Raw genomic sequence first — 19274 nt, forward strand, 5'->3', positions numbered from 1 at the left:
ATTTTACCATAGTTACCAATAATTTTAAATATCTTTTATCTTGTATAAATTGGATTCAACAGCTCAGCAGCTGACAAAGTTCTCCCTCACTGCTTGTTTGAATTTTATAGGATTTTGAGTTTTAGAAGTTAAAAATTGACAGGATCCTATCAGGTAATGTGTAATTTATTAAACTAAATACATCAGTGTGTCAACCCCTTATCACAATACAGGTAAAGAACATATACAGAAGTCACAGAGGATCAGCACTTAAAGGAAATCCACACCTGGGAAACAAGGTGTGCATGTGTGTGTGTGTGTGTGTGTGTGTGTGTGTATATTTTAGCTGCAGTTTTCAAACACACCCAGAGAGTGTTTGGCCTCCAGCAGCCATATGGGTGGTGCCAGACTGAAGGAAAAGGAGATAAGGTGACGAAACACTCAATATGTGTGTGGGTGTGTGTGGAAGAGAGAGAGAGAGAGAGAGAAAGGGAGGGAGGGAGGGAGGGAGAAGTGTAGAGAGACTCCCTCCCCTCCACCTCCACCGTTAGACACCTGTTAGTGCAGGTGGAGGCACTGGTGGCTGGATACCTGAAACTTTGACCTCCTCTTGAACTGTTTTTCTTTTATTTATTTTTATTTTCTCATTGCAGTTTTGTGTTTTACTTCATATTTGTGTTTTTTTTTAACATCTCTACTGTGAAGCTTTGCTGCTGCCGTCGGTTGATGTAGGGGTTTCACTCATTTCAGGTAGTTTTGTTTTCCTTGAGGAGTTAAAAAACTGTGGAAGGAGGACGAGTTCCCGTCAGGAGCACCTTGTTCTGAGACCGAATCCTAGTCTTTAAGGAGAGTTCGTCGTTGCTTCTGGTGGACACCCATCTCCAGATAAGGCTGCGGGATCATGGCAGACTTCCCGAACAAGGTTTCCACGGAGACCAGCTCCCCCGATTCCCACAACTACGACAATCAGGGGGGGAACAGAATCCGAGGGATGGCTTCCAGCCTCTACATGGACTTGTCGTTTATCCGCAGCATCCCGGCCATCCTCATGTTGGTAGAAATAGTAAGTAACAGACCCACTGCTCACTGCTCACTGCTCTGTCATACAGTAGACACCTTTTTTCTCTTTGCTTTTATTTTAAATTTCTTACTGTCATCAAATCCTACAAAAGCATCACATCGCGTACAACCTTTTTCTTTTTATAAAGGGGTCACAAGTGTTCCTGAATCAGCTGCAGTTTTTAGTAAATGATCCTCAAACAGAAGCAAACTGTGCCTTTTATTGTCGGGGCCAAGCTTCAGCTGTTGATTGATAGATGTTTAGTGCTCTGGAGCGTATTTGAAGCTGTAGGATGGTGCATGTTGGAGCAATATAAACTACAGTGTCAGTGTTTCAGGTAATTAAGGGACATGTCATTCTGTGCAACAGTGTGTCTCAAAGATGCGAAGGCTTCGGCTGCTCAGGGCACTGTTTATTAGATTCATTCATTGCTGGTTTGAGTATTTTCCTCCTATTTTTTCACCACACTTTTCCTTCAACACTATTCACGTGTTATTTTGTGCTTTTGGATTTAATTTGTCCTCATTTTAAAGCCAAACGCTGGCAGCACCAGTTTAAAAAATATATTTAAGGTGATTTAGAGTTAGTAAAATAGAGACAAGACAAGTTTTCTAAATATACATATTGATTGTCGGGGATGAGTTGAAGGGAAACCACACTGTGTGATAAACTCTCCACATTAAAGCAGCTCCAGAAAAAGATATTTGTATATCAGCGCTCTTAAAGAGTTGACAATTTAAATGTCAACGAGCTTCAGTCCATGCGCCATAAATGCCACTGGTTATCCATCAACGAGATAATGACCGGAGCTGTTTTGCTTGGCGGTGTGCACCGGGATAGTTACGCAGTCATTTGAGGCCTGGAAATGAAACCGATAAGGCTCTTGTGGGTTCTGTATGTACTGTACATTTTATGATATCATTTGATTGTGAGAGGGGGCACGGGATGGAGATGGAAGTGGCATTAGTACTGCCTCTGGTTTATCTATTCCCCCGCTTCAGGGATCTGTTTGCAGTAGACTCTATCTAAACAGAAGGCATGTGACAGCAGCAGGAGATCTTTGTCCCCTGGGGGCCACGTCACCTCCTGTCACACTTCTCTAACTGTCCCGCTATTGCTCTCAACCTGCAGAGACAACAGCTGAGTCTCAGAGGACACAGGCACCACTGTTAATGTTAACTCTCTATAAAATCTGTTACATATTCATCACCTCTTCATGATTCAGCAACTTTTAATGACTTTTAATGGTGTTGTAGTTGTAGTAGTAAGAAGAAGAATTCAGCAGCAGTTTACGAGGTGTGCCACTTTATTTGAACACTGGGAGTCAATTCAATTCAATTCAGTTCCATTTTAAAGCATCAATAACACTACAAGTTATCTCAAGACGCTTTACAACATCCGGCCTGAAACCCCCAGAGCTAGCCTGAAGGCGACGGCTAATTTAGCATGTTCCAACATTTACCTTGTACATGGCACGTACAGGTCGCTTCTGTGACAGTACTTGACAGCACATCACGTGTTGCAGTCGTTTAATGTTTAAATTAGTACATTGACCAAAGGTTAATAAGAAGTAAAGGTTGCAGCAGAATCATAAAACAGAATTCTGGTGTTAGCGATAAAAGCCAGGCCATAAATCATATCTCAAGCCTCTTTGCTGGAACTTTAAACCTGCATTAATTGATTTTTCTTGTTGGGCACAGTGGGTGGTAGTGGTTAGCGCTGACGCTTCATGGCAAGAAAGTTCAAATCTGTGCTTTCTTCTCACAGTCCAAATACGTGCTTGTTGGGTTAACTGGTGATTCTAAGTTTGTCGTAGTTGTTCTTGTAAATGTGAGAATGGTTGACCGGTTGCGACCTATCCAGGGTGTGTTCTGCCTTTTGCCAAAAGATAACTGGGAAAGGCTCCAGCTCCTCCACACACCTCTTGAGCATAAGAGATAACGGATAATGAATGAATGGCTGGAGATCAAAACAGTACAGAAAAACAAACACTTTGCTCTAACTAATCTGAGTCCAATATTCAATCTGCTTTTTCCTCTATTTTGGTCTCCACCAGCTCCTAAAGGAAAAGTTTACCTCTTTAGCTGCTAAATGCTCCGTTCCATGCGCCAGCTGGTTCCTAACTTTACTGTTTGGTGCTGGGGAGATAGCTGATTACACACAGTCTCCAGCATTTGTAAGGATGGGGAAGAAAACTAATTCAATTAGTGTGTTCAATATATATTCTCTGTATCCTCTTCTCTCACACCTACTACCTTCATGTCTTTCCTTCACTACATCCATAAACCTCCTCATTGGTCTTCCTCTAGACCTCCTGCCTGGCAGCTCTAACCTCAGCATCCTTCCACCAATATATTCACTCTCCCTCCTCTGAACATGTCCAAACCATCTCAACCTGGCCTCTCTAATTTTATCTCAGCTGTCCCTCTAATGTACTCATCCCTGATCCTATCCATCCTGGTCACGCCCAGAGAAAACAAACCTCAACATCTTCAGCTCTGCAAACCTTCAGCTCTTCCTCCCGTCTTTTCCTCAAAGCCATTTTCTCTCACCCTTTTCTTTCATTCTCGCTGGTACTCTTTTATCCATATAGTTTACAGTGTACCGGCTTAATCCCTTAATACTTCCCAGCAGAGACACAGGATCAAGATTATTCCATCTTTCAAAACTGCAAAAAAAAAAAAAAAACATGTAAAACATTGAAACTCAAGTAGGAAGGCTTGAAATTTAGAATTCAAATTTGAAAGTCTGAAATTAATATTTCAAAGTCTGTACAAAATTTCTAACTTCTGCAAATATTAATTTGTGTTTCCGTCTTTAGAACTGCGGTGCTCTCAGCACTTTCAAACTGATCACTATTCTCTAATTGTTTTCCAGGTTTGAAACCTAGTAGATGGTGATCTGAAGACTGCTAAAAAGGGAGAAATATTATTTGGAAATTTCAAAAGATGGATGTGTCAAGGTTTTCAGGGTGAGGTAGGACCCAAACGCTGGACAATAGGCGATGAGGCAGGAGTTGGCAAAAAATTAATTTAATTAAACCAAAAGTAACACAAGGCGCTGCATAAGGCAGGAGATCCAAAACCAAAAATCAAAACCTTCAAAAAGACAAGAACGAAACATGACAAGACCAGAGCTTGAGAATGCAGGGGAAAAAGTGAAAAACAGTACGACACGACAGAGCACAAAGGGAAAGGCAGGACTATATATACACACAAGGGCAGAGAGCACACAGATGAAAACAATCAGGGCAGGGCAGACAATTACACAGGTGGGAAATCACAGGACAGGAAGAAGGCAAGACAGGAAACTCAAAAACATGAAACATGAACGAAGCTCAAAACATGAACACAGGAAATCAAAATGCAGAACCATGACAGGATGGCTGCACTGATTTCAGAGGTGGCTTTATTAAACCTACTTTTCAGAAAGTTGAAAATTCATTTATCAGCTTTTGATTTTTGGTAGGACTCTCTCGCCACACCACTCGCGTCTCTCAAACTCTTTTTTGCAAGTTACAAAAACTTTGTTTCAGACTCGCAAGTTTTACTGTTGCAATTTATGACAAGATCCTAAAACCATACAGAGCCTGTGGAGGCACTGATCCACAGTCTGTCAGGCTGTCTGGAAAGGTGCCGTTGTTCCGCTGTTGGATGATAAATTATATCAGTATTGTATTCTGTGCAGGCTGTGCATCCTTGCTCTCTGGATGGATCCCTCTTCCAAGGTGAAATCAATACGCAAAAAGCACCAAAACAGAGAAATAAGAGTAATTAGATATCATTAACGTACAGTGTAAACTAAGTGATTTGGGAGGACATCACCAAAAAGAAACCCTGAACAGTGTGAGGCCAGACTACACCAACCAACAACAGGCCAACCTCTACACACACCTGTCACACGTATATGTTCTTTTATCAAACTTACAATACTCCAAGAAAAGTAAAGTTGGATCTCCTGGTTGGACTACTCACACTTTTTGCTAAATTAATAAAACACAGCTTCCTTTTCATAATATACTTTATTAACAAGGTCTGTAAATGAAATTCTATAGTCATGTGCAGCAGTCACCAGCTTCCCTTCCCAAGAATTCATTTGCATGATGTAACCTAACCAGTCATACTTTCAGCAAAACCCACAAAGACATGATAACATTATCAAAAACAGACTTTTGGTTTATCTGTAGACCTTTTAACTCGCCGTAAGGGCTGGTGAGCTGAGAACACGGAACGATTTTTCCAAGTAGTGTTACTGATATGAATATCAGTCGACCTAAAGGTCATGTTGTTGTTGACATTATTTGATACATCCGCATTCTTCAACAGCAGTGACATAAAACGACCTAAACATTTCGATACCGAACCTTATATCATGAGCGGCAATTAGTATCCCGTTTCAAACTTCTGTCTCCTCCCACATTATTAATTAATAAAACTCCTGCATGCTGCATTATAAAATGCATCTGCATAATGTATAAACTGCCTCAGAGTGCGAGGTTTAACCAGAGGACAAAGTATGCCTTATCACGCTTTATTGTCATCTAATTTCACTCACTTCCTTTATCTCGATGCTGATTTGCCCATAAAATAAGCAAAGATGAGAGCCATTGAAATTCCTTTCTGAACTAATCATTGTGTTAAAACCTGTTGCAAACATAAAACAGTTTGTTTGGTCAGAAGTGGAAGTTATTTGCCGACCCTTTGAGGGAAGTCAGGACAGACGTATTTGTTAAGAGAGGGGTTTTGTAAAGGTCGGCGTGTAAAAAGTGAAACATGATCTCTGCATACATAATGGACTGTTCTTTCACGTCCTTTCTCGTGGGACAGACGCAGAGGGACATGCACAGAGATGAAGAAGAAGAGAGGAGCTTTGTGTGGCTTCTGTCAGGACGAAGTTTCTGTCTTAAAGACTCTAGTTCTGACGTAAATTTCAGACAAACAAGAAGATGATCCCATTTTTTTGCATTTTTTTTTTTTTTCGTTTTAGTAAGAGCTGGTATGTAGGTAAGGTGTTAAAGATCTGTTTGCCTCAAAGTCTCATTGTGTTGAAGTCAGTGGAGACTTCTGTGTGGGGAACTCCTTTAGTGAATGTGTTCCTTTTTTTCTGTGATAAAAAAAAAACAAAAAAACCCAAATTACACATGCTTTGGAGAAGAAGAGGAAGTGAAGGGCTAAAAGCAGATTACTGTTACTTTCTTAGCACCATGACTAAGCGAGGACTTTTCAGTTAACATTTACGTAATAACAGTGGATTAAATATCTGAACCCAGAAGCGGTGACATATGTCTGCAAACATAGTTGAGCATTTAGCAGCTTAAGAGCACCATTTTTTCACGACTAAAAGAGGAGTCAGAGTTGGATTAACGTTATGAAGCTGGGCGGAAACTGTGTGCTTGGTGAGCAACATACATGTACGTGTCAGATCTACAGCGTAGCGCCTGGCGTGCACCGCCATAAATACGTAACGACACATAAAAGCAATCCAGGCCACAACTACTCTTTTCAAATGAATTTCCTCTTCCATGTCTCTCTGCCGGACAAGCACGAAAAATTCTTCTGGCTTCATCTCTGTTCAGTAAATGTTTGTTAGCTCCAGCTTGGGTCACTCAGTTTGGGCCGGGTACTTGAGCAGGACACTAAAGTTTGGATATCATTTTTGCACTAACAAAACTTGATTTTCTCTTGCACCTGGCTTACACCGATAAGCCACAACATTATGACCACGGACAGGAGAAGTAAATAACATTGACCATCTTATGACAATTCAGTATTCTGCTGGGAAACTTCTGGACCTGGCATTCATTGGTGTGGATGTTACTTAGACATGTAGCACCCACCTAGACCAGACCAGACACCCCCACCCCATAGCAATGACACTAGTTGATGGCAGCAGTCATCCCCAGCAGGATGCAGCCTGACACAGACACACACACAAAAATGCTTTAGGAACAACTAAAAAAAAAAACATGAAGAACAGCACAAGGTGTTGACCTGGCCTCCAAATTCACTAGATCCCAAACTGATCAAGTATCTGTGGGATGATCCACAGAGGTCCCTCCCCTCAAAAGCCCCCCAACTAACAACATTGTGTTGCCCGACACCACAGGACACCCTCAGAAGGCCCATGTCCATTCTCTGATGAGTCACAAGGGAGACCTACACAATATTAGGAAGGTGGTCATAATGTGATGGCTGATAGGTGTATATACACTAGTTTTTAATGATCTCATTGTTTTGTTGTTTGTTAGTTTCAGTACATTTGAGATGCTGCTCCACTTCTTCTCACACTACCTGCTTGGTCTTGTCTTGTCTTCTCTTCCCTCTAGCTTCTGGGGCTGATCCATTGGGCGCTGATAGCCAGCACCTTCTACTACGTAATGCCGGCGGCATACGGCTGGGTGATGTTTGTGGCCGTCACCCTGTGGATCCTCACCACCGTCCTCTTCCTCATGCTCCTGTTCGGCACCCAGCGACACCTGCCCTCCGTCCCCTGGGCCCTGGTGGTAGGGAAGGGACACGGGGAAGGGATAAGAAGGGACGAATGGAAGAATCAGCTTAAATAAAATAAAATAAAATAGCTTTTCTTTGCAAAAGTTGAAGCAACCAGAACATTGAGGGAAAGTTGGATAATCTTTCTTTTTTTGAGCCTCGCTTTGCAGTTGGTATTAGATGTACAGATGGTTTGACTCCTATAGGCAAGATTTTAGAGCTTTGGGTAATTAAATGCGTTTGAGAAAATGTGCACAACAACAAGACGAATGATTGAAATTTAGATTTAAATGTTTACTACCAATGGTCAAGAATTAATTGAGGTTTGATCAAATAAAAAAACGGGAGGACAGTGGTTAGAAAGATGGTCAAACAATAAGATGAGGAGGCAGGATTTAGAAAAGCTGGAGAGGGTAAAAGCAGCAGAAAGACTGTGAAGTGTGGACTGATGAAATTCGTCTTAAATGTCTCTATTTCTTTCAGGTTATGGTGTATCACGGCATAGCCACGGTCCTCTATTTCACTGCCTTCGTGACCAACGCAGCAACTGTGGACCGCTTCATCTGGAGCGCATACAATCATTTGGCAGCTGCTGCTGTAAGATGCACTAACGCACCCTTGAAGAACTGTTTAAATATGCAAGAAACACTCTGAGAACACCTGATCATGGGTTTGCAAATGCTCTTTGGTCTACAGAAAAAAAATCAATCAATCATGTATTCAGTCTAACCTTCTCATTGCCATCATTGTTTTGCTGGGTGTGTTTCCGAAGGCATGTTTGCTTATCAGGGTGTGGCAGCTGCACACACCGTACACTTGAATATGGGCTTATGAGGGTGTCATGTGATTGGAAGGGCATTTAACTTTGTACCGAAACTACCACTAGCTCCTCCCTGCTGCTGCTTAAAAAAAAAAAAAAACACAAAATCAATCATACACACGTCACATGCACAAAGATTTGAAGATGTATTGAGAAATAGTGAGGTGGCTGCTGGGCTGCACGCTCTGAAGTTCACCAGTGACCTTTACAGTCCCTTACATAAACTAAAGTCCAGTCTGGTTTACAGCTGTGGTGGCAATTGTTATATGATTTTATAAATCCTAAATCACACCTTTATCAGCCACCTTTTACTGCCTCTGTGGCAAAGGGGTTAAAGAGCAATTAGCATTTTCCAGCAAGCTGTTAAATCACTGGCATCAGGCATAACATTATGACCAACTTGCTAATATTGTGTAGGTCTCCCTTGTTCCTCTAGAACTCATCAGAGAATGGACATGGTCATTCTGAGGGTGTCCTGTGGTGTCTGGCAACAGTGGGGGCCTTTGGGTCTGTGTCCTATGGGATGAGTGGAGGGTCCTCTGTGGATCACCCCACAGATACTTGGTCAGTTTGGGATCTAGCGAATTTGGAGGCCAAGTCAACACCTTGTGCTGTTCTTCATGTTTTGAAGTTGTTCCTAAACGATTTTTGTGTGTGTGTGTGTGTCATTGCTATGGGGTGGGGGTCCCTGGTGTGGTCTAGGTGGGTACTACATGTCTAAGTAACATCCACACCAATGCCAGGTCCTAAAGTTTCCCAGCAGAACATTGAATTGTCACAAGATGGTCAATGTTTTTCACTTCTCCTGTCAGTGGTCATAATGTTGTGGCTGATCGGTGTAGATGTGAACGCATACCTGTGATTTATGAGAGCTGTCTTTTATCTGCTTTCTGAACTCATATAAGAGGTGCAACTGTCTTTTCTCACCCTCCTTTGATTCCTTCTGTCCAGTTCTTCGGTGCTGTGGTGAACGTGGCGTACGGCGCCAGCGCCTTCTTCTCCTATAAGGACTGGAGGGGGAATGGAGGGAACACCAACATGGTGCCGACCTAGGCCTCCGTGGAGGCCTCTGATGCAGCTCCAGGGGAGAACAGTTCGGCGCGGATTCTCGTCTATCGGCACAGTGTCACTTGACTATTACTGCTGAATCTGGTAACCTGAATCCTGACCCTAGAGGAACAGAAAATAAGCTGAAACCTATTCTGGACAGATGTTATCTAAACATTAATTTTCAGTCAGACTCATTAGTCTGAACAAACAGAGTATCAACACAAGAGGAATACCACATCAGATATTCCTAAAATAACACCTTTAGTACACCCACACACATCAGGTCTCATTATTCATGTAAAGCAATAGTTTGACATTAGGGGGAAATTGTCCAAATCCCCTTATTCAGTCAGCCGCTTAGTGTAGCTTAGCATAGCTTAGCTTAGCATGAAGAGTGGACACAAGAGGAAATTAAATAATTGTCCCAGCACCTCTATAGCTCACTACATGACAATAATAAGTGAGCTTTAGACGTGCTGGAGGGAAGATCTTATTGTTTACTTTTGTCCTGAACCGTGCTAACCGTTTCCTCCCTTGTGTTCCATCTTTATTTTAAGCTAACTAATTAAAACACAAAAATGAGAGTAGTATCAATCTTCACTTTTAACTCTATAAAAACTACGACTGTTTTTCACAAAATGTGCTATTCCTTTAAAGTAGGCTCAACTGTGAAAGGAACTGCAAAGGTACATATGAAATGATGCTTATTTCATGCGTCTGTGACTGTAAAACTCTTTTAGTACAGTTGTAGTATTCATTCATTCATTCATCTTCTGTAACCGCTTGTCCTGTGACGGGTCACAGGGGGGCTGGAGCCTATCCCAGCTGTCATCGGGCGAGAGGCAGAGTACACCCTGGACAGCTGTAGTATTATTTTACTACAATAGGACATTTCCAAAGATAGAATATTTCAGGGCACTGACTGTATCCAACCCTGAAGTTAACCCTGAATCTTACTCATTCAAACTTATTAGAGGCTTGGATGTTAAATATTTTGTCTTATCCCAAAACATGAAGAAACACGAGTTGTTTTGTATTTTGTGTTTACAGGGCCTTACAGAGGCTTTTCAGCTTGTAACAGGATACTTTGCCATACGCGCTTCTGACAAAAACATCCGATAGACGAGAAAACAAAGAAAAAAATAAATAAAACTCTGAAGATGTGTGTTACTACAGAACATAAATGACTCCTCTAATCCTTAAAATAATGTTTCACAAGTGTGCGACATATTTTTATGATTTACATGAAACCGCTCCTCTTGTACTGTACATGCCTTTAAAACGTGTTTTCTTTTTTTTTGTACCAAATTTGAATAATGCATTGAGTGCTAGGGCTCCACCCTGCACCTGAAATAAAGCACTTAATGATTTCAACAGAAGCCTTTAACTTGTTTATTTGAAAATATTTTTTTAACAACAGTTTTTTCCCCCCACTGGTGACATAAATAACACATTTAGAATGAAAACTGTGGAAACAAGTAGAAAACAATTTGACATTGTACCAAAAACCAATTGAAGACACACACACACACTCGCGTACACACAAACACTATATACATTAAAAAACACTTTCACAAGCACAACATTCAATCCAAAAGAATTTATAAGATGGCCAAATAATTTAAATCTTCATATAACATATATTATTAATTCTACTGAGATATTTTCTTATGAAAAATACCAGGCAAGTAGAGAAGATTCAAAACCTTCAATCATATCTAATGCTTTCCTTCTCTGCTTATTAGAGGATTTGTTGAGGCTTGAAAATTGAGTCGTGCACCAGCAATAGAATTATTTTGATTCTTCAAACAGACAGAACCAATAAATGCAACGTCTAAACAGAACCATGTGTGAATAAAAAGATGACTGTAAAATCAGGACTGGGCCTCTCTCACATGCGAGTTGCAGTTCAGGAAATGTTAATATTACAAGTAGTCATTGTATGCAGCACATTGGCTGGAGAGTAGATAGAAGGTAAAATGCTCCATCTTCACTTTAGAACTACAGAAAGGCTCCTCCATGACACCCAACACATAAAACACAGAGGAATGCGTATATGACATGTTGACCTGTCACAAGCAGGAGCAGCACAGGTGTATTGACGATGGCTGCATTCCACCTGGTGGAGGTCCTACTATTGTGCATGCTGGTTCAGTGTTACAGATAAATGGAACTGTGCCATCATTAACTGCACCTGTGCTCTCCCCCTTGTGACGAGTCTGAGCGTCTGCTCTGAAACAGGTCTATTAAAAGCCATTTGTGCACAGACGGCATCTTGAAGCGAACACTTTTCTCAAGGCCCATGAACAAAAATTTTACATGAACATATGGAGGAAGAGGCAATTCAAGTTTCTGATTGTTTCGCGCGTGTGTCAGCGTCACTGAGATTCAGCGGAGCCGCTGTGTTTGGAGACGACAAGATTCAGAGACGTGACCACGAGTCCCTGACTCAGGTCCAGACCTCGGCCCTCCTTTTCCTGGAAACACACAGAGTCACACAGCTGGTGTTAACAGCAAGAGTATCTCATGCATGCACAAATACACTACAGGTACTGGACATGATTGTAGTTAGTCATTAGTTAGTCATTTCACTGCAATGCAAAGAGTATCTCCTCACAGTCTACGAACATTCATTTAAAAAGGAGGGCTGTGATCAGACGAGGGCTTAAGCCCAAATTATGCTTCCGCGTTGACACAGCGCGAGGGCGCGTACGGACCTATTGCGGACCTATTACGTCCTTGCGGACCCCCGTGCGTCCTACGCAAGGGCCAGACGTGCACCTCCAAAAATCCTCGACGCGCGTCGAGACGACGCAACAGCAACGCAGCAGCAACGCAGCAGCAACGCAGCAGCAACGCAGCGGCATTGGCTGTGATTGGTCCGCTAACTACATCCGCTGGAGACCGGTTTCCACTCATAAACATCATTGTCTCCTTTGTCGTGCCCTAATTTGCAATAGAAGTATTTCTTCCTCTGCTTGAATAATTTGGAGCTCCAACGCCAGTCTCTCTGTCTCGGTGTCCATCGTTCACTGTGACTACGACAAAAGCCGGAAGGTAAATAACCGGTCGGTCGGTCACAAAAAATCATAGCGCCCTCTACCGGTGTGGCATGCATTTCGACACGTAAACCCCACGCAGAACCATCACGGTCTCACGACTGCGTCCAAGCAACTGCGTGGCCATTGCGTGACCATTGCGTGATCACTACGCGGAAGCATAATCAAGCCTTTAGAGCTGAATGCTACCTGCATTTGGGGGGACAGAGCTTGTGATGGAGCACAGCAACACAGTCTGTTTAGGAAATGACTGACTCCACCTTTACTCCTCATTACAGATAGAAGCGCTAGTCACTTGCTTTGACAAATTGTTTAACATAACATTCAGTCAAGATTTGTCAACGTGTCTACAAGAAAACAGAAATTAATAATCTTAATTTGCTGCAAATTTTGTTTTAAGGAGGTTCTCCAGACTACTCACAGCTCTGTACTCCAGAAACATATCCTTGAAGGCCATGAAGTCGGTGAATGTCAGCAACATGTCAAAGATGTCACTTGGGACCTCCTCTTTGTGCTGCCTGCAAACACACGCAGACACATTTTCAGTGGACTTTAGTGCCACCTTGTGGTCCATCGCAAAATCGATTTATCAGGAGCAACAAGTGCATCAAAACAACTCATCTATAAGTTACCTGGTAGCTTTCAGTGACAGCATTTTATTTTACCAAGCAGGTGTGTTGTTTTAATTGGAAAACAGCATATGTTGTGTTGTCACATCTTACATGAGCAGCTCTATGAAGTTGTTCATGTTGAAGCCAGGGATCCTCTCCATCAGCTGCTCTTCCAGGTGTTTCTCCAGCAGGCCAACCTGCACAACAGATATTGTTGTTAAGGATTCTCTATTAGGTGAAATTCCTCACTGTATAAAACACATAATCTCTTAGTCTGATTCCTGCAACTCACATATTCATTGAAGATGGGCGTGTAGCTGAGCTTGTTTTCATCGTCGTCGTCAAACTCCAGGTAGTGTTTCTCCATGAAGCTCTGCTGAAGCTGCTGGAACTCCTCGTCTGAGACAAAAGTAATGGACATGCAGAACATCGCACATCTTCACCACTAGTTACTGAAACACAGAACATTCCTGTGCCTTTGGCTGATGTTGCACAAAATGTTGTTTCTTGTTGTTTCTGAGTTGTGCATTCTTTAGGTATCACTCGCAGCATTTCATTCATAGTCACCTTGAAGACATTTCTCTCACAAGACTGACAGATATGATTGAAGCCTTTTTAGAAACTGAACCCCAATTTCCTTGTACGTCTCGGAAGCCATTTAATTTTCAGGAAACACAAAGCATGTGAGTTTGCTTTCACACCATAAAACAACTACTCTTACTTTTTGTTCATCACTTTAGTCATCTTTCACAAACAGTATGATTCAGTGAATGACTAATGTACTCCAACAGCTTCTCTAATAATCCTACCCATGATGATGTATTCTATACAGCCGATAACAGCATCGAAGGCCGAGTCTGCAGCTGAGGAGCTGGAGGGAGAAAAGCAAGAGACAAAGCATGAGGAAGTGTATGAGCCCCAAAATAAAGGTAAACACAGTTCCAGTCCCCCAAAAGCTGCTGTGCAGCGCTTGTTATATGCTATAGAAATTATACAGTTGACCACTATATCGCTGCTCTGTGTTAATACTGCTTTCTCTAACATTTCTTACATCATTTGCTGTGTCGTTGTTTGCTTTCTCTAGTGAGCCTTTCTCTAGCTAGTTAGCCTTGGTAATGTGTGTCCATGAATATTTTGGGGGCTGAGTTGCTGATGCAGTACTTAATAGAGGGGTGAGTTGGTCTATTGAGTGTTTTTGAGTACAAATACTAGCCCAAGAGGCTAATAAGACTACCTTGAGGGGAGATTTTAACCTGGTTGAATACAAGGACAATAAAAAAAACACTCAAATGTCTGAAGACTTGTCCTATAGTGATCGAGACCAGACCCCCTCTCTGACAGACCCGGGATTGTCCAAAAAAAAACTGCAAGAACCTGCGAAAAAACCCACCTGGAAATAGCCAAGTCCTCTTCGTCCACATCTATGATCGGTATCTCTGTACAGTTCCGGACATCTGAAGAATGAGGCAAGGAAACATCTGAATACTGACGGCCAGATGAAACAGCTAGCAAGCAAATGCTAACTTTAACACCATATAATAAAGTTAAATCACAAAGCTGAGTGTGGTTAGTTTTTGGCCGTTACTGGTCAGTAGCGTTAGTTAGCTAACGGCTCGCTAACGTTAGCCAAACACATGCAGCGTTAAATGAACTAACGGCTATATCTCGTGTTTTACTGGTATGAAACTTAAAGTAGTCATTATCACACGTCTTAAGTGTATTCAATGTTAATCAGTTGCACTTTATCCACTTACTTAGTTCCTGGATGTCCATTTTGTTTAGTTAAATCGTTAATGGCTGGATGGTCAACAGCGAACGAAACGTTGTTGCCAAGGGAACGGTGAATAGGTGTGCGCCTGTATAAGCCGTTCGTTAGAACTCAATCTATGAACGTTAGTTCCTACCTGGGAACGCTGACACCCAGGAGTTCACAGTTCATTTAGACTGAGATAAACTTTATTGATCCACAAGGGAAACTGCTTGGTCACAGTAGCACTACAACACAGAACTAAGCGTAAAAGAAAGATTAAATAAAATAAATAGATAAAAGTAAAAATGTAGTAAAATAAAAGTAGTATAAGCAAAAAAATGTATAAGACATAGGGAGGGAAGAATATTAATTATATACATAGGAATGGTAGTAAGGTGCAATAGTGTCCATTAACATGAATAACATTATCTGTAACAGAAAGGAGTTGTTGTACAGTTGGACTGAGAATGGTATGAAAGAAGTCCTGCAGCGTTCACTGTGGGAGTGGAGCTGGATCAGTCTGTTGGAGAATGAGCTCCACTGTTCCTCTGTTGTCTGGTGTAGTGGATGAGATGGATTGTCCATAACAGAGAGCAGTTTGTCCAGCGTCCTCTTGTCCCTCACTTGAGACAAACATCTCAGACTCACTGCCATTAACGTGATCAATTTGTCGATCCTACTTATGTCCTTTTTTTGCTGGTACTGCTCCCCCAACAAACCACAGCAAAGTACATTTGAGCCTAGATTACCACATCTTTACCGAACGAAGTATAATATCTAACTACAGCTGAAGTCAGAAGTTTACATACACCTCAGCCAAATACATTTAATCACAGTTATTCACAATTTCCGACATTTAATCTTAGTAAACGTTTCCTGTTTTATGTCAGTTAGGATTGCAACTTTATTATAAGATGAAAGAAAGATTTATTTTAGCCTTTATTTCTTTCATCACAAAAAAGTTACAACAAGAAGTTGCAGGTCCTTTCCTTCTGACAAAACAGGTGTATCCAGGTCAGGTTTGTAGATCCAGTTGCTTGCACATGTTCTGCCTAAATCTCTGTTGGATTAAGGGTTTTGTGTGGCCTCTCGAAAAATCTGTAATGACATGTTGCTGCAATATATCCACATAATCCTTTTTCCTCATGATGCCATCTATTTCCAAAAGCACAGTATTGCATAGTGCTGTTTGGACATTTGAACGTGGTACCTTGACTGAGGTCTTGGCTCATTTCTTTTGATTTTCCCATAATGTGAAACAAAGAGGCACCACGTTTGAAGGTACACCTCCATCGACTCAATCTGTGTCAATTAGCCCATCAGAAGCCTCTAAAGCCACTTCATAATTAACTACAATTTTTCTACCATTTTAAAGGCACGGTCAGATGAGTGTATGTAAACTCTGGACCCACTGAAATTGTAATCCATCTGTAAACATGTCATGTATAAAGTAGATGTGCTAAAACTATAGTTTGTTGACATGAAATCCTCAGAGTGGTTTGACAAAGTCTTAATGACAATATACAAGTGTGTGTAAAGTTCCAACTTCGACCTGTGAGTAAGCAGCAGCCGGTCATACAAACTGGTCACATTAACATACATTTATTACAAATACCACATTTTCAGGAAACAACAATTCTGCAATAAATCACATCTTTGGGAACTCTGGGGCAAATTTCCTTTATGGATGTTTTTAAATACAACTCACAACTTAATTCTTTACAATCCCGAACTTCATCTCCAACCACAGTGACAGCTCGTCTCTCACCTCCATGTATAAGGTGCTCCAGGGAAATACAAGGTAAACACTGACCATACCAGTCTCGTCTCACACCGAGAGATGCACATTATCTTCAGAAACCATTATAGTGTAGCCTGAATGATTTTTCCAGATTCTGCTCATGCAGTTTGGCGGAGAAGAAACTCTTCCATAAACAATTCGATTAAGATGAATTTAAATTATTCAGCCTATATAATTTCAAATGCCACGAGATTTGTAAATCTTACAGGCAGAATTTTCTTGACTCAGAATCTCTCATTTGTTAATTTTGTCACCCGTTTCCAAGAATACAAATGTCAACCCAGAGATGCTTCAAGTAAAGGATGGACAGAGAGACACAGAAAGAAAACACAAGGTTGAAAACAGAGGGAGATAATGAAGATACTGCAAAATGTGTCATGTTTATACAGAGCACAAAGAAGGTCACCATCATCATCTTAAGTTTTTACACTGGCTGTGATTGGTTGCTAGTGAATAATAAATACATTTTAGGCCCACACTCTCAAAGTGATTTTGCTCATTTAGGTCAAGTATTTCACTGACGAACCCAACTCATAATTACATAATTTCAAGGATAAACCTGTAAACTGATATCGAGGAAAACTATTTTCAATTAAAACATTTCACGTTTGTTTCAATTTAACAAATCACGACTCAACTCGGAAAACAGTCAAGGAACAAAACCTGGTGCACTTCTCAGCCGACATCAGCCTCATTCAGAAAACATAATGAAAACACACCCTGTAACTGAAAACGGTCGTGTATACACAGGCGTACTTGTTTGTCATCGCCAACGACAATTAAGACTTACGCGGCCCCTCAAATGAGTCTGACTCACGGTGGAGCCGCATTACAAATTGTTGCCAAATTTCTTTGAGCACCGATCAAGATATATCTCAGATAAATTCAGAGGATTCTTCAAAATATGCATTTATAATTGGAGGAGGGGAGGGGGAGGGGGCACACTCGGTTTCATTCACACATAAACTTTCTGTAAACTCTAATCCCAGTTTATTGTGGTTGGTTTATACATGATTGAGACTGAGGAACTAACATCTGAGCAAAGACAACAAAGCACAAAAAGCAGCAGGGTTTATAAAAGTCTGTTCAAATACAGACTGAAGTATTTCTTTTTTTACCTGCTGTGTAGCATGAATCATTCACTTTCTTTCTCTCTTGTGTGGCCGCTAATTGATTTTGAGTGGTTCTGTCAAATGAATCAGAAAATGTTTGGTGTTTTTTTTTTTTTGACACCAAGAGCAAAATCTGATATTTTACCCAACAACGAATCTTTTCAAAGCACAGGTGCTGGAAAAAAGAGAATGAAAATGCTACCTCGAGAATACAATAATTCACATATATCTATAGCCAAAAACAAGAGAGTGAGAAACATCTCAAATGTAACTGTACCTCGGTTTTAATACTGTACTGTACTACACACCGTGTCCTTTTCTGCTACCCAGCCCAGCCAGATCTGCAGACGTGCGCATGGCGGTGATGGGATTAAATAGTAGTAGCCTCTAGACTTAAAGCGCAGTAGGAGCCTCATTTCTGAAAGAATGTTTTAATAACCTTATGCAGGGGCCCTGCAGGCGATGCAGATTAAATTGTCCTCCGCTTCTCATTTTTGTTCTTTGTGTCTGAAAAATGCACTGTTAGTAGAAAGTTGATGATTCTTGGCCCAGCTCTGAGTGGTCAGAAGGATAAAAAAAAGAAAAAGAAAAAGAGGAGATGAAGTTAAATGAGGAAATGCTTCAGGGGGGGGTCCAGCTGTGGTTTGATCCCCCCTCCTCTCATCTCCTTGCTTTCTTCTCTCCACCCCTCCATCGCCGCCGCCGCCACCACCTCCTCTGACCAGAACTTGCAGATCCGGCATCGTCACACTGTGGCAACGTCCTCGCTGCCCCGTTTGGTGAGGAGAAGGCTGTAGGGCTTGTGTGTCTCTTCTTATTGGACGAAGGGCAGGAGGTGTGTCAGGAGACGTGTGCGATGAGTCTGACGCGGGTCTGGATGTCTTGGCGGCAAAGGGGGCACGTCTCTAACTGTAAGGCACACTCCATACACATACCACTGGAAGACAAAAAACAACAAAAAATGAAGAAATTATTATTAATTCAGATAAGTGGCTGTCGGAGACCTTCTTTACAAATGTTCTCTCGGTTCACACATACCCATGTCCACAGGGCCGCAGCTCTGTGTCAGCCATGACGTCACAACACAGCGTGCAGCAGTTGTCGCGGATGCTGACTTGCTTCAGTAAGGCCAGACGCCGGTGTCTGAGAAACGTAGAAACAAATAAAGGATGCTTTCATACACTGTGGACTGTGACGACAACACTGGCATGCATATATGTACAAGGAAACCGGCTATTAAAGGATCAATCATCCATTAAGTTAATTAAATTATAATCCATTTGCAGACAGAGAGAAAAAATATATTGTACGAAAATCTTTGGTATCCTCATGTGATGTCTACTGCAGATAACTGAACCCTCACATTAATTAATCGAATACTTAAATTACGAAATACCAAACTACAGTACTGGCAGCATCAAGAACAGGTCTCATAATGGAGAGTACGAGCTGGAGAAGACGAGTGCCTGACTCTTAACTGCAGACATGATACAGCGGTTTCATATTACTCTTAATGCACATTCATTTTTTTTTTTATGGCAAGT

The 19274-nt window shown here is 41.5% G+C and overlaps 3 protein-coding genes across 3 annotated transcripts in view; 1 reads left to right on the forward strand and 2 right to left on the reverse strand.

The window, feature by feature from the left end:
• Positions 1-568: 568 nt before the first annotated feature.
• On the forward strand, positions 569-9407 carry pllp (plasmolipin). Its single transcript, XM_084555133.1, has 4 exons — positions 569-1042; positions 7365-7541; positions 8011-8124; positions 9299-9407. The coding sequence occupies exons 1-4, from the start codon at positions 881-883 to the stop codon at positions 9398-9400; spliced, it is 555 nt and encodes a 184-aa protein (XP_084411259.1). The 5' UTR covers positions 569-880; the 3' UTR covers positions 9401-9407.
• Positions 9408-11735: 2328 nt separating this feature from the next.
• Positions 11736-15480, reverse strand: arl2bp (ADP-ribosylation factor-like 2 binding protein). The gene is made up of 7 exons (XM_084555132.1): positions 14822-15480; positions 14458-14521; positions 13877-13938; positions 13360-13466; positions 13179-13264; positions 12878-12974; positions 11736-11874 (listed from the first exon to the last, which is right to left on the reverse strand). Exons 1-7 carry the CDS (start codon positions 14838-14840, stop codon positions 11776-11778), a joined length of 534 nt encoding a protein of 177 aa, XP_084411258.1. The 5' UTR covers positions 14841-15480; the 3' UTR covers positions 11736-11775.
• A 206-nt stretch (positions 15481-15686) lies between these two features.
• The window catches only part of rspry1 (ring finger and SPRY domain containing 1), a 14998-nt gene continuing 11410 nt past the window's right edge, over positions 15687-19274 (reverse strand). Inside the window, exons 14-15 of the mRNA XM_084555131.1 lie at positions 18769-18873; positions 15687-18667 (exon numbers count right to left, since the gene is read on the reverse strand). Coding sequence (XP_084411257.1) covers positions 18571-18667; positions 18769-18873 — 202 coding nt within the window. The 3' untranslated portion in view covers positions 15687-18570. The remainder of the gene's footprint in view (positions 18668-18768; positions 18874-19274) is intronic.

This window comes from Chelon labrosus, assembly GCF_963514085.1.
Source record: "Chelon labrosus genome assembly, chromosome: 11".
NCBI lineage: Eukaryota > Metazoa > Chordata > Actinopteri > Mugiliformes > Mugilidae > Chelon > Chelon labrosus.

Coding starts and splice junctions, on each gene's coding strand:
- pllp (XM_084555133.1), top strand. CDS start 881: ATGGCAGACTTCCCGAACAAGGTTTCCACGGAGACCAGCTCCCCCGAT. Junction 1,043..7,364: donor TCCTCATGTTGGTAGAAATA/GTAAGTAACAGA, acceptor TCTTCCCTCTAG/CTTCTGGGGCTGATCCATTG. Junction 7,542..8,010: donor CCGTCCCCTGGGCCCTGGTG/GTAGGGAAGGGA, acceptor TATTTCTTTCAG/GTTATGGTGTATCACGGCAT.
- arl2bp (XM_084555132.1), bottom strand. Junction 13,265..13,359: donor CGCCCATCTTCAATGAATAT/GTGAGTTGCAGG, acceptor TCTGTTGTGCAG/GTTGGCCTGCTGGAGAAACA. Junction 11,875..12,877: donor TGTTTCTGGAGTACAGAGCT/GTGAGTAGTCTG, acceptor GTGTGTTTCCAG/GAAAAGGAGGGCCGAGGTCT.